This window comes from Equus quagga, chromosome 8 (genome assembly GCF_021613505.1).
Source record: "Equus quagga isolate Etosha38 chromosome 8, UCLA_HA_Equagga_1.0, whole genome shotgun sequence".
In the NCBI taxonomy this organism is placed as follows: Eukaryota; Metazoa; Chordata; class Mammalia; order Perissodactyla; family Equidae; genus Equus; species Equus quagga.
Window position 1 is genome coordinate 29,809,054 of NC_060274.1, and position 13,364 is coordinate 29,822,417.

Here is a 13,364-nt window from a genome sequence, read left to right on the forward strand (position 1 = left end):
GAAAAGGCCACCTAAGTTTTAGAGGGAGGGCGACTGCAGATGAGAACAAGCATGTGTCGCGGAGCTTATTTTTACAGTATAATGTAAGTGACAGTGGAGTCTACAAACTCTAGAAGTCGGTAACCTTATATCGTTTCATGCAGTCCTTCTTTGTCCTGCCAGGTACGGCTTCTGCTATTTTCTCCCATCTCTCAGGTGTATTTACTGGGTACGTTTTCAAAGCTTGTTCCAAAAGCTTCTGTTCTTCTGTTGTCCAAGGGGTGAAATCTGTGCCTGGACCTGTTTAAGGAAAATTACTTGAGACTCTTACCCTAGGTGACAGAAAGTTGTCTGGGAACGCCTTCCCAGATGAGTCTTTGATGCACAGCTATCTTGGTCGGTGCCCCTTCAAAGCTGTGATGTGTAACTTTGAACAAACTTTTAGAGATGAGATACATGTAAGTATCAGTGAGAGAAAAAACTTGAGAGAGCTCAGGCCCAAGGCTTTTGAAGTACAGTGGGAACCATCTGCCTTCTCTCGCTGCTCTTTGACAACCCAGCGTTATACCTACCAGACTTCTTTTTAAAGATAAGATTTAAGGTATACAGTTGGACTGTTGCATTCAAAAACACAATCACAAGTCCTTTAAGCTTTCTGATAAACCTAATTCCTTACCGGATAGGGAAAAGAGTTGCCTCACACTCACAAAACTTTTAGCTGGACGAGACCCTGGAAACCATTCTCGTTTTACAAGTCCAGCAAAATTCAAGTGCCCAAGGCTTCAGCGTTACAGAGGCACAGTGAGGCTGGCTTCTGTGCTCTACTGTGGCACTTTCACCACCTTCACGAAAGTCTCATGGAGCCAATAAGCACCTCTACTCAACTAAACCTTTTGTCTGAAAACATCTCATACACAGGATAGAAATATCACATATCCCACTTCTACAGGAAAAGGAAAATGTTAAAAGGTCCAAAAGCTGATTTGGTTATCCTAAGTTAATGGACTAACTACTGGCAGGTTAGTTACTTCAGACCATGCAGTAGCACCTGTCCCACCAGTAGTTTGCCACCACCTGAAACTGTCCTGTGAGGTCTGGAACAATCCCTCCCCCCCGGCAGAGGAAGGCAGACTGGAAGCCTTGTTGAAGTCAGCTTTTACATCGCAGAAAGCTGTTAGCGGAATTTCCTTTTATTGGTCTGAAGCCTGTATTTAACACCATAGATTTAGTTCGTTTCCTCTTTCTTGGAAAAGAAGATGGAAACGATGTGTAATTTCTGCTCTCCTCAGTTACTTCACAATATCAAAATAAATGAAACATTTAATTTTGTAAAATTCATATGAGACATCACTATTCAAAAAAATGGTGCCAGCTTGCTGTTCCCTGGTGCAGTTGGAGAGCGAGGGGCCTGCCTGTGGAGGTAAAGGATCAGGCCCGGGCCCGATCACTGCCCATCACCCCTGCCCTCGTGAAGAAGATGGCTGTCCGCACAGCTTGCATCTGTGTCCGCCTCCCACAGGGGAGCAAGTCCCACACCAAGGGCTGGGAATGGTGCGCTCGTGTCCGAACGCGGTATGCTACTCTCTGGAGGGCACCTGGGAGGAGGAGAACAAAGCCCCCAGAAGCATTCGGAAACTTCCACCTGGCTACTTAACTTTCTTGAGAGAGCCAAAATAATGCCCGGCCTAGACAAAAACGTCAGCCCTGGTTTTTGCAACCACAGAATGATCTTTTCTTTATGGAACACTGAAAATATTAGAAGAGGAATTGCAGACTGAAATTTTGAGATAATAAACCAGACTAAGCATACAGGAAAAGTGGGGCTGCTGGAGGACAGGGACAGGTTCTCATGGAGAGTCACGGCTATTAGTTGATCCCAAAACACATTTAGAACTGGGATCTGGAAAGCATGTCCAAGAGTTACGGAGAAAGGACTGGTGGCTCACAAATGCATGATGTGAAAGAACTTTTTCAAACTTTTTGTCAGCAACTCACAATAAAAAAATGTCAGACACTAAAATGCACATATATATATACATGAACCAAAGCTTCACAAATAATACCTACTTGTCACAGGTATAAAGCTATTTTCTATTCACGACCCATTCAACTGATTTCATAACCCACTTATGGGTCATGATTTGCAGTTTGAAACACTGGTCCAGAGGAAACAAATTAGCTACAGCACCCAAGACAATGTCAACATCCTGACAGTTTTTAACTTTTTATTTAGAAGTAATTTCAGAAGAGTATAACCCTGTCTGTTCTACCCAGCTTCCCCAAATGTGGACATTACACGTACTTGCTGCTGCTTCTCTCTATACACACGTAGACACAATTTGTTCTGAACCATGGAAATTGCAGACATGATGCCCCTTTACTTCTAAATACTTCAATATGTTTTTCCTTAAAAACAAGGACACTTTCTTACATAATTCTAGCTTATTTTTCAAAATCATGAAATTAACCTTGATAAAATACTGTCTAGTCTACAGAGCTTATTCAGATTTCAGTTGTCCTGATATCCTTTATCACTAATTGTAAGATCTGGTAAACAAAGCAGACACACGGCTCCCCTAACGGCAGGACTGCAGCTCTCAGTGGTGGGAGCTCAGCAAAGCCGTGTCCTGAGCGCGCCCGCTTCACAGCCTCCACCCTGCTGAACACGCTGCTTTCCAACCATCATGAACACAGACCCTAGGGCTGGTCTGTCTGCACAGGGAGTAGATACATGGCTAGCACTTCCTGTTCACAGAAAAGCAGGAGTGAGTTACCTTCGAATCGTTCTGACGGTGTTGCGTTGTCTGCCTGAGGCACCACTCCATGTTCTTTCTTAAACTTATCAAAAGCTTTTCTGTTTATGTCATCTTTTTGATGAGGGTCTGAGAAATGAAAAAATTTTGACATATGAGAGATCATTTCATTTACTCTTTCATTAAATTGCATAGGTTATTTCTAGACTGTGTATTCGAGGTAGCAAAGAAACTGATTTGGGAAAACTAACTCACCAAGTTTTTGAAGACTCTTTGCTTTGCTAATAACGTCTTTGGCGGTTCTCTTGACTCCAGAAGAAGAATGTATGTTCATGTAATTAGCAATAACTTCCCATCTAGAACAACCAATATAATAATAAATTAAGGGAAAGAAACCCCAAAACCAAAAACCACAAGGACCCTTACATTTTTAAGGCAGAAGGATTAGCTATAATACCTATAAAATTAGCTCTAAATTGGTGGTCTAATTATTATTATTATTGTCTCATCTATGGTTTTGCTTTTCCTATGTTTAAATCAACGTATAGAATCTTGGTTTCAAATCTGTACTAAGCCTTATAGATTCTGTGTACAAATCAACAGAAATAAAACCACACATTTGTGTATACTGCCATTTAGACACACTTTAGGAGAGAAATCATTCTGAAAACAGAGCCTTCGTTTCCTCATCTATGGACTGAGGGAGGCTGGATCTCTGAGGCTTCTCTGAGCTCTAAACTTGGACTTTGGAGTAAGCTCTGGTTTGAGGTGGGAAGCGACAAAGAAGGATTAAGACCATGAACACAAAACCTCATCCCTTGTTTATGCCATGACGGAAGAAGCCGACATGACAGTGCAGCTTCCCATCTCAGGAGCTTCAGTCTCCTGAGAAGCAGATGCAGCCTCCTGCCGTAGGTACGCACATGTGCGCGTGTGCGGGCGTAAGCGGCTAAGTCCAGCAGGCTCGAACTGCGGCCCGGAATTCAGTGGCAGGCAGCCTGTCTGGGCTCAGGCGTCGCTCCGGAAGTTGCCGCTATAACCAATTCTGCTATGTGGATGCCCGTCTGCATTTCCCCAGGCTCCACTCTGTGTTGAAGAGAAGTTTTCAGTAAAACCAGTACCTTGAGTTTGTCCCCGCAGGGAAGAGGTTCACAGCTTTAATTAGTAACTGCAGATCATCTTCTGACCAGTTTTTACTGCTGTTTCCACCTCCACCAGTTGACTTCTCCGCATTCTTAGACGCTTGTCGCATACGAGCCTCAGCTTCCTCTTTCTCTTTTCTAATTTGCTCATTTATTTCTTCTATCTACACAAACATCATAGGCAAGTCAGGGACTTAAAGCATCTTGCTCGTCGACGCTCCCTGTCTGGCTGGCGCTCTGTGGTTCTCAACTTTCAGTGTCATCCTGACAGTGACCCTACATCCCCCAGGCCAAACCTAAACCAGCACGAGCTTTTCCTCACTCTGGCTTCCGGGCCGCACAGCCCTGCTCGAGGAACCAAGAACCACCCTCGGCCTGACCTACCCGATTCCTATCACGGGATTTCCACTGCCTTGGACACTACTTGTCAAGTCTACAGTCACTGGGTTGTACACCCACAGGCCATTTCAAACCTCTCTCCAGCTCACAGCCACTCTTGCAGCAGATCTTTATCCTCTACAAAAAGGTAAAGGCACAGAAAGCAGCCCCTGTTTTATCTCGAAGTTCTCTTTACACTGTAACTTCCCGACTGCCTTCAAACATGCACAGGTAAAAAGGGAAATCTTGGGGCCGGCCCCGTGCCCAAGTGGTTCAGTGCACATGCTCCACTTCGGCGGCCCAGGGTTTCACCGGTTCCGATCCTGGGCGCGCACATGGCGCCACTCGTCAGGCCACGCTGAGGCGGCGTCCCACATGCCACAGCTAGAAGGACCCACAACTAAAAATACACAACTATGTACCGGGGGGATTTGGGGAGAAAAAGGAAAAATAAAATAAAAAAAGGGCAATCTTTACTTGACCTTGTTGCTTCTGTCAGCTGCTATCATGGAGTCATCTTTGACTCATTTTCCCACTTCAACCCCTTAGAACCAGTCACCACGTCCCAGTGAGTCCCATCATCACTCTCATGGTCGAAGTCCTTCCAGTGAGATTCTTATAAGCTAGTCACTCACACTATCCAATGCATCCTGCCCACAAACGCCAGATTCAGAGTACAGTGTCTACCCTTTGCTACTCAAAGCTCTGCAGTAATGGGAACTAGTCATCCTGGTATGAAAAACCTGCCTCATTTGGCTTTACTTTTCCTAACCAACTTCTCCTCCTCCTAACTTTCTCCTTCGACCTGAATCTCATAGTTCATGCTGTTCCCGGCCTTCCTTTCAACACTATCCATCCTTCAAGGCTGGCTCAGAGCCTTCACTGGGCCTTCCCCAGCACTCCAGCCTGGAGCTGGCAGCTCCTGTCTGACCTACGGCCTGCACTGTGGCCTCCACCCTTTGATCCTTAGGCCTTTCTCTCGAGCATAACTGTTCCTTGACTCCCTGCGGCAGCAACAGCATTAGGCATTTCTCCAGGTCGCCTGAGCCTGGTGCTATATACGGCAGTTACTAATACTTGTTGCACCGAATTGAATTTCTGGGCCTGTTTCCTCATCTGTAAAATACAAAGTGTAGACTAGACAGAACAAAGGACTTTTTTGGTTCTAAATATTATCAGCCTACAAAAATGCTCAAATAGTCAAAACAATTATTTTTTTCTGATAATGATTTTGAAAAAACTATTAACATGCTAGATAGCACAAATCCAACACTACACGTGGTAACAACCATACACACTAAGTCCAGTTTAAATGAACAGTGGCACTTCCTATAAGCGAAGCATAGTGAGGGACATGCAGGGAAACGAGACACTCTTTCTCCTCACAGCGATGTGCATGTTAGGTGGGGAAATACTGAGGGGAAAGCGACGCTATGAGCAGAGCTAAATGAGGAGGAAGCGGTGTGCTCTTCTGTTACCTGTTTTTCCAGAGCAGCCTTCCCTGCTTCTTTTGTGGAGGAGGTGAGTGTTTCATTCAAGCACTGTAAGCTAAAGGGAAAAAGGGATGAAACCGGACCCTAAGCCCACGAGAGGACTTGGGTGGCAGTTCTATAGGTATACCTTGCTAGTTCAAGCCGATCACAAAGCTTTTCCACTTCTTCCATCATTTTAACCCGCTCTGCCTCGCTGTCAGAAAAGTGGTTCCAGGTCTGGAAGCACAAACACACACACACGTTCATCATGTCTGCTGACACTCGAGAACACGTCCATAAACACAGCGCAAAGCGTGATGTTCTCGAGAGGTTCCCCAGGAAGCATGTGGCCTCTGTCCATCAGTCAACATGCCTACCCAGGGCCCGCCGCTGGCCGGCTGGCAGTGAGGCATCACTGAGCGGCCGGAGCGCACAGCCGAAGGCGCTGGTGCGGAAGGCCTCTGGATGGGATGACAGGCAGAAGGGTTCCTCAGAGAGCCACGTAAGAATCAAGAAATTCTGCATGATGACTCAGTTAAAATTCCTGTGAGGCTGCCTCTTCTGTCTAGTGTGTGCCAAACTAAAATTTACTGGATATTTTAAATGTGAAATGAAAGAAAAAGATAATGTAGTGTTAAGGAACAGGAGGCATTAGAAAAATTCTGATCCAAGATTATGCTTAGAATGGGACATCCTGACGAACCTGGATGAACAAGAATTGGACAGGACCTGCTCTGCCTCTTGAAGCTGCTGCCGCCACTCACTCCACACCCATCCCTCTCCTCCCTAATCCCTGCAGTCGGGATCTCACTATGGTTCCAGGGCTGCTGTGACTGCCGACCTTCCCTGGGCTGCCAGGAGCACCACTGAGCCTCTTCCTGCTGGTCTGGTTGCTCCGCCCCTCCTCAGGACCTTAAGAATCGAGTCTGCCAGGGTCCATCCTCCCCTCCTCACTCTGTACCCGCCCCTGGGCAAGCTCATCTCCTTACACGGCTACTGAGATATGGCTGACGCTGTGATGACCCCGCTCTTCACTCCAGACCTGGACACCCGGCACCTACGGCGCATCTTCGTTTGATTGTCTCCATGTGCTCGCCACGCCCTCAACTGAAAGCATCATTCTCCCTGGCCTTTTCCTCTTCCTCTGTTTCACAGAATACCACCGCCACCACCCATCCAGTATTCCATGCAAAAAGCAGGACATACAGTAACCCTCACTCCTCTGCCACCTCCGACACCTGACTGACACCCGCAGGCAGTAGCTGCTCTTCCTCCTAAGTATCAGTCCTGGGACGTCTTCCAGCCCCACCATCTCTACCTCAGCTCGAGCCACAGTGCTCTCACCGGCATGACGGCAGGACTCCTAATGGGTCTCTCTGCCTCAGCACCCAAATCAAACTCAGGATCGAACTGAAACCGGCACGACACACAACATCCTCCGAGACCTGGCTCCTCCTCAGCTCTTCAGCGGCCTCTAGCTCAGTGAGCCCACCTCTCTGAACTCCCCGTTCTCTCCACGCTTCCTCTCTCCCTCATCTCCAATACCACACACATACTGCTGCACCGGGCTGAATCCTACGAGATCCAGAGAGCCTTCCTTGACTACTGTTTTGGTACCTTCTCATCCTAGTACTCATTTCAATGTGTTTAAAATAGCTGTTTGCTTGTCATTCTTCATCATTAACCAGTGGATTCCTTGAAGGCAAGGACTGTGTCATCATTACTTACTTCCACATATCAATTCTAACTGCTTGGCACATACGAAGGGTTCACCAGATGTTTGATGAACGAATAAATGAACTCATGTTGGAAAAGAGCAATAAAACAGTTAGCAAATGCCGGAACTTTTACCCTCATTTATGTGTCATCTCTAAACCTAGTCAAGCTTTCTATGTTAATTGTCCTCTTTAAGTCTCTTTGTTGATTTCTCATGATATGCCCAATGTGCCGAGTACTGCGTGTCAATGATCTCATATAATCCTCACAACAACCGTACTACACATTACTGTAGCTGTTGCACAGGGGAGGAAACTGAGGCATAAAGGAGCTGAAGTAACCACCTGAGGGCCAAAGACAGCGATAGGTGGAGAGTGGCTTGAAGCCCAGGAAAGCCAGCACTGAGTCCCTGCTCTTCACCACTGTGACACCCGCGGCCTCCTCTCTGCACCACTGTGACATACCCTCGGCCTCCTCTCCTCACCACTGTGACACCTGCGTCCTCCTCTCCTCACCACGGTGACACACCCACGGCCTCCTCTCCTCACCACTGTGACACCCACGGCCTCCTCTCCTCACCACTGTGACACCCACGGCCTCTTCTCCTCACCACTGTGACACACCCGTGGTCTCCTCTCCTCACCACTGTGACACTTGTGGCCTCCTCTCCTCACCATGGTGACACACCCACGGCCTCCTCTCCTCACCACTGTGACACACCCACGGCCCCCTCTCCTCACCACTCTGACACCTGCAGCCTCCTCTCCTCACCATGGTGACACCTGTGAAACTACATTTGAAAACTTCTGGGTTTTCTGGGTATTTTTTAGTGAAAACTGTATTTGAATGCAAACTACCAATACCCACCCAAATGATATCCCTTTATTTAGATAAAAATGAAAGCTTTCAGATCCTTAAAAATGACCCAAATTTAACTTCTAAAAGAACTTTTTCTAAGACAAGAATTAAGTTTTTCTAAGACACACCATTAAGGAAGTGACTAGCCAAAACCAAACTGTGGCACATTCTCAGAGCAAATGACCTGGGCTCTCCATAAAGGAATGGCAGTGGGGGGATGGCGATGGCAGGCGCTGTTACAGGCACCATCAGGAGATGTGACTAAGCTTCTGTAACGATCTTATTTAGACCCTAATCTGAATAAATCAAACGTGAAAAGACATTGTTGAGATAATCAAGGAGATCTCAATATAGACTATTAGAATATTAAACAAGTTTTTTTAAGGTTTGACAATGGCATGATGGTGATATTAAAAAATCTATCAGAGGGGCTGGCCCTGTGGCCGAGTGGTTAAGTTCGCGCGCTCCGCTGTAGGCGGCCCAGTGTTTCGTTGGTTCGAATCCTGGGCGCGGACATGGCGCTGCTCATCGGGCCACGCTGAGGCAGTGTCCCACATGCTACAACTAGAAGGACCACAACGAAGAATATACAACTATGTACCGGGGGGGCTTTGGGGAGAAAAAGGAAAAAATAAAATCTTAAAAAAAAAAAAAAAATCTATCAGAGTTGCATACTGGAATATGCATGTGTGAAATTTTAAAAAAATGAATTTAAAAGCATCTACATTTTGAGATAAAATGTGTATGTACAACAGTTTAATTATATGTGCATAGTATAGAAAAGAAATAATTTTAAGTTTAATCAGCAACTTGACTGACTTGTTATCGAATGTGTGTTCATCAGTCTGACATACCTTGCACGAGTTTCGAAGTTTTTGCCTTTCCTTTTTAATGGCCTTTTTCTGGATATCTTTTTCCTTCTTTGCCAATAATGCTTGTTGTCTAACCTCCTCTTCTTCCTTCTCTTTAGCTAACCGAGCAGCTTCTAATTCAGCTTGTCTTTGCTTTAATAATGGGGAATAGAATCATTTTAACAAGAAAATTAGAATTCCTAACTGCCCTATAATGTTACTCAAAAAATTCAATCTTTTAATACATTAAATTAGAAAAAAAGGTGACAACTTATGGAAGACTGAGGGCAGAACTGGGAAAAGTAGCTGGTAAAGCTCTACAAACATTTACTAGAAATGTAAAATAAACATATTAGACATAAGCATAGTATTAAAGGAATTTATATGATATCATGTTTTTGCTCAGTAAGAATTTGCTGCTAAGAAAGATCCCTCTATTAACTGCACCAATTTGTCACACGTCATTCACAGTAGCACCAAATTCTCCGCTTCTAGATTAGTTTTTTAAAATAGATCTCAAGATTAAAGATTTTACGATCATTTAAAGTCCAACTTCATCAAAAGTCATCTTACTTTTTCTTTAGCTTCTTGCTCCTTCCGTTTTGCTTCTGCTTTTGCTTTCTTTTCTGCTTCTTTCTTGGCTTTTTCTTCTTCTTTAAATTTTTTTATTCTTGGATCACAGCTATATGCATTGTCTACCAGAAAAAAAGTTAATCTTTTGAATTTATAGCATTTAATTAAAGAACTTAAAAAAACCAATTATACTTACCAACTAATGTTCTTATTCTGTTCATTTCCTCTTTTTTCCTTTGTGCCCTTGTTGCTTTGTTCTGCTTTTCAATCCATCTCCTCTCATCACGACTATAAAACAGAAAACATTGGAAACAAAATATTGCTTATGGATGGTATGCCTGGAAAATGTAATACTTTATAAATTTATATGTAAATAACATCTGAGAAGGTTAAAATGCTTTGTCACTATTAACGTTAGTTATGGGGTGGTTCTACTTAGTATTACTTTTGGTTAATTTTTTGGGGAACATTCAAGTCAAAAGAATTTCCCTACACACAGAGAGAAAACTAAAATAAAACAGAGGCAGGGGCTGGCTCTATGGCGTAGTAGTAAAGTCCAGTGTGCTCTGCTTTGGCGGCCTGAGTTTGTGGGTTCAGATCCTGGGTGTGGACCTACACCAGTCCTCAAGCCATGCTGTGGTGACATCCCACATACAAAACAGAGGAAGACTGGCACAGATGTTGGCTCAGGGACAATCTTCCTCAAGCAAAAAAAGAGCAATATTGGCACCAGATGTTAGCTCAGAGTGAATCTTCTTCACCAAGAAAAAAACCACAGGTTAAGCAGCCAGAAGAAAAAGAAATTAATGAATTGAGCTTTTTTGACAAGTCTGTTCCTTGGTAATTTCATAAGCATATTCTAACCAACCACTGATTTGGCCCCATCTAGTTACTTGTGAGAAGGGGGTCTCAAAATATCAAAAAACTCATTTAATACGGATACACAAAGAGAAAACATAAAGAAAATACATGTAATATATTTTTCCATCATCACAAACACCAAAGAACCAAATAAATTTCTTCCTTTATTAATGACTTATATACATACCATTCTGCTTTTTCTTTTTCTTCTTCATCTAAATAAGAAAATTCTCTCCAAGAATCAAAATTATACCTAATAGACAGAAAATAAAAATCAAACCAAAACAAATGAACAAAATTTTAAAATTAACTTAGATGCACATAATTTTAAGAAGTATTAATGGCAAGTGGATGAGTTTGTTTTAACAGATCCCTTCTCTCCTTTGGTGATGAACTAACACTGCGCTCAGGTCTGTCCTTTTTCAACGACACTGTGTCTGGTATGAAAACCTCAAACCCTCATCGCCCCTCAATCAAACCCCGTCCCACCCATCCTCCTCGGTGAGGTGGCTCCCCTGCCGGGACTTGCTGGCCTCCCCTGCCTCCCCTTCACCAGTTCGCCAAGTCTAAGGTAAGTGAGCTGGTTATTTCACCTCTCATTTGTCTCCTCTGAGGTACTAGCAACTACAACTGGTCGAGCCAAATTCTGTCTTTTACTTTCACAGTGATTTTATGTATTCACTTACCAGATACTTAATGAGAAATTTAGGACGTATAAAATGGCCACTGAATATTGTGTTTATTAAACATTAGTGAATTAGTTAGACAAATAGCACTGTCTTCCTCCTCATGTACTCACGTACTTTTAACAGGAAGATAGCTAAATGAAATCTATTTATTTTTACTGAGTTTAAATGACTCCTCAATTTTCATTTTTTACCACTATAGTGTGCTTGATCTTTAGAAATCCTATTAATAGAAAACAGATTGGGAAAAATCATGAAAGCCTAAATATCACATAGGAGATAATATAGCATAATGTGAAAATGTTGATTAATTTCTGAACGGAGAGCTTTTGTTGAGGGAAGGTTCTGTGGCTCTCCCATCTCTCACCTGATTTATGAACAGTCAGTCAAGGACTTAATGAATGCTTATGCTTTTAAAGAAATGACAGCCTCATACAAACAGTGTAGTCACTCACCAGAAAGAATAAAATGCATCTACATCTTCAAATGATGAATTCATATCACCAAGTTTAGGAACATTTTTTTTATTTGACCATCTGAAATATTAAAAGAAAGAAAAATCTATTCAAAAACTTTGTACCAAAGTTCAACAGACTAGCTAATTTATTAAAAACAACCAGTTTTTCCTAATCCCCTATAATCTCCCCTGCCCACATCCTCTACGACTAAGAGATGGAGCTGGAAGACCAGCAGTGATGTGTTGATCAAGGCAAGTGCAATACAGAGAGGCTGAGGTGGGGGAGAAAACAGGGGAACAGCGTTCTGATCACTGCCTATAAATTACCGGGCTGGAGCAGCTGCCAGGCTGGCTGGGGGAACAGGCGCTAGCCCCCTTTCCCCACTCACTCACGCCTGCCCTCACAGGAGCAACCCGGGGGTCCAGCCTTCGAAAACTGTTAATGCTCACGGAGGAGACAGACGTCCCCTCGCTCACTGCCGCCTGCTTCCCCAAGTCAGACTTTCAGGTGCAGCACTTCCCTACATTTTCACTCTCCAAAACCATTTCACAAAAAAATAGAATACTTTTTTTTAACGACACCTTCAGCACTGTTAGGAAACAAATGTGAGGAGAATGGGTGGAGGAGATACTGGGCTCCACCAAACTGCTAATCAAAGAGGTTTTCAAACTTGGCTGCACATTAGAATCACCGGGGAGCATTAAAAACCCTGCAGGCATTCCACAACCAATGAAACTGAGATTGCAATTAAGTCTCACACTCTCCAGGCGGAACCCGGGCCGCAGGAATTGTTCGAGCTCTCCAGGGGATTCCAGTGTGCGGCCAAGATGTGCTCTAAGGAAACCTTCCAATGCAGGTGGAACCAAAAGACGTAGAATAATATTCATACACACTATTTAAAAACTGACTTCAGTGAAATAAATTGCATATGCTTTATTCTTAAATATAAACCATCCTTTGCCAGAGAACCTTATGATAATCAGATGCTCAAAAAATAGAACAAAAGCTTTTCTCAAATGATCATGGGGCAAACAGAGCAATGTCCCCATTAATAATAAAGGGGAAGCCAAAGAATGGGGGATTACTGTCACCTAAGTATCAGGATCACACCACATAAAGCCAGCTACTGTCCTTTCCCCTAAAGGAAATTTATCAGAAAAACATCCCATGAGTTGTAAAGGAATTCCACTATGGAAAGGGACTTCTTTTTAGAGAGCAAAATAAATGAGAGCAGTAGGTTCACCAGAGGAAGAGAAGACAACTACTATCCGAGGAAAAAAGCAGACACCAGTGAGACAAGCAGCAGCCAACAGAGCATCACGTCCGCGAGGACGCCGTAGCGCACCTGGAATTCCTCTCGAACACTGGGGAAAACACTTCGAAGAAATTGTCCTTTGCTTCACTTTTGGAAGGAACAGAGTTATCAAAAGTAGGATCTACACTGTTAAATGCTCGTCTTTTCACTGGATCAGATAACATTTCATAAGCTGAGGAAAAAAACGATAAGGTCACATCACTATGACTCTACATTTTTTTTCCCTGCAAGAAAAAAAATTCCCTTCCTTTAAAAAAGAAAAGTTATTACTTTTCATATTTAAAAATTCTGTGTGCTTGTGGCGGGGGTTCGGGGGAGGGGT

General features: G+C 43.7%; 1 protein-coding gene across 3 annotated transcripts in view; it reads right to left on the reverse strand.

Annotated features, from left to right (window-relative positions):
* DNAJC2 (DnaJ heat shock protein family (Hsp40) member C2) overlaps positions 1-13,364 on the reverse strand; it is a 30,601-nt gene that overhangs the window by 495 nt on the left and 16,742 nt on the right. For all 3 annotated transcript variants that reach the window (XM_046669316.1, XM_046669315.1, XM_046669314.1), the window contains 12 exons: positions 13,073-13,214; positions 11,725-11,805; positions 10,771-10,836; positions 9,919-10,010; positions 9,723-9,844; positions 9,153-9,302; positions 5,873-5,961; positions 5,731-5,800; positions 3,854-4,038; positions 2,988-3,088; positions 2,754-2,861; positions 125-279 (listed from right to left, as the gene is read on the reverse strand). In XM_046669316.1, coding sequence (XP_046525272.1) covers positions 125-279; positions 2,754-2,861; positions 2,988-3,088; positions 3,854-4,038; positions 5,731-5,800; positions 5,873-5,961; positions 9,153-9,302; positions 9,723-9,844; positions 9,919-10,010; positions 10,771-10,836; positions 11,725-11,805; positions 13,073-13,214 — 1,361 coding nt within the window. The remainder of the gene's footprint in view (positions 1-124; positions 280-2,753; positions 2,862-2,987; positions 3,089-3,853; positions 4,039-5,730; positions 5,801-5,872; positions 5,962-9,152; positions 9,303-9,722; positions 9,845-9,918; positions 10,011-10,770; positions 10,837-11,724; positions 11,806-13,072; positions 13,215-13,364) is intronic.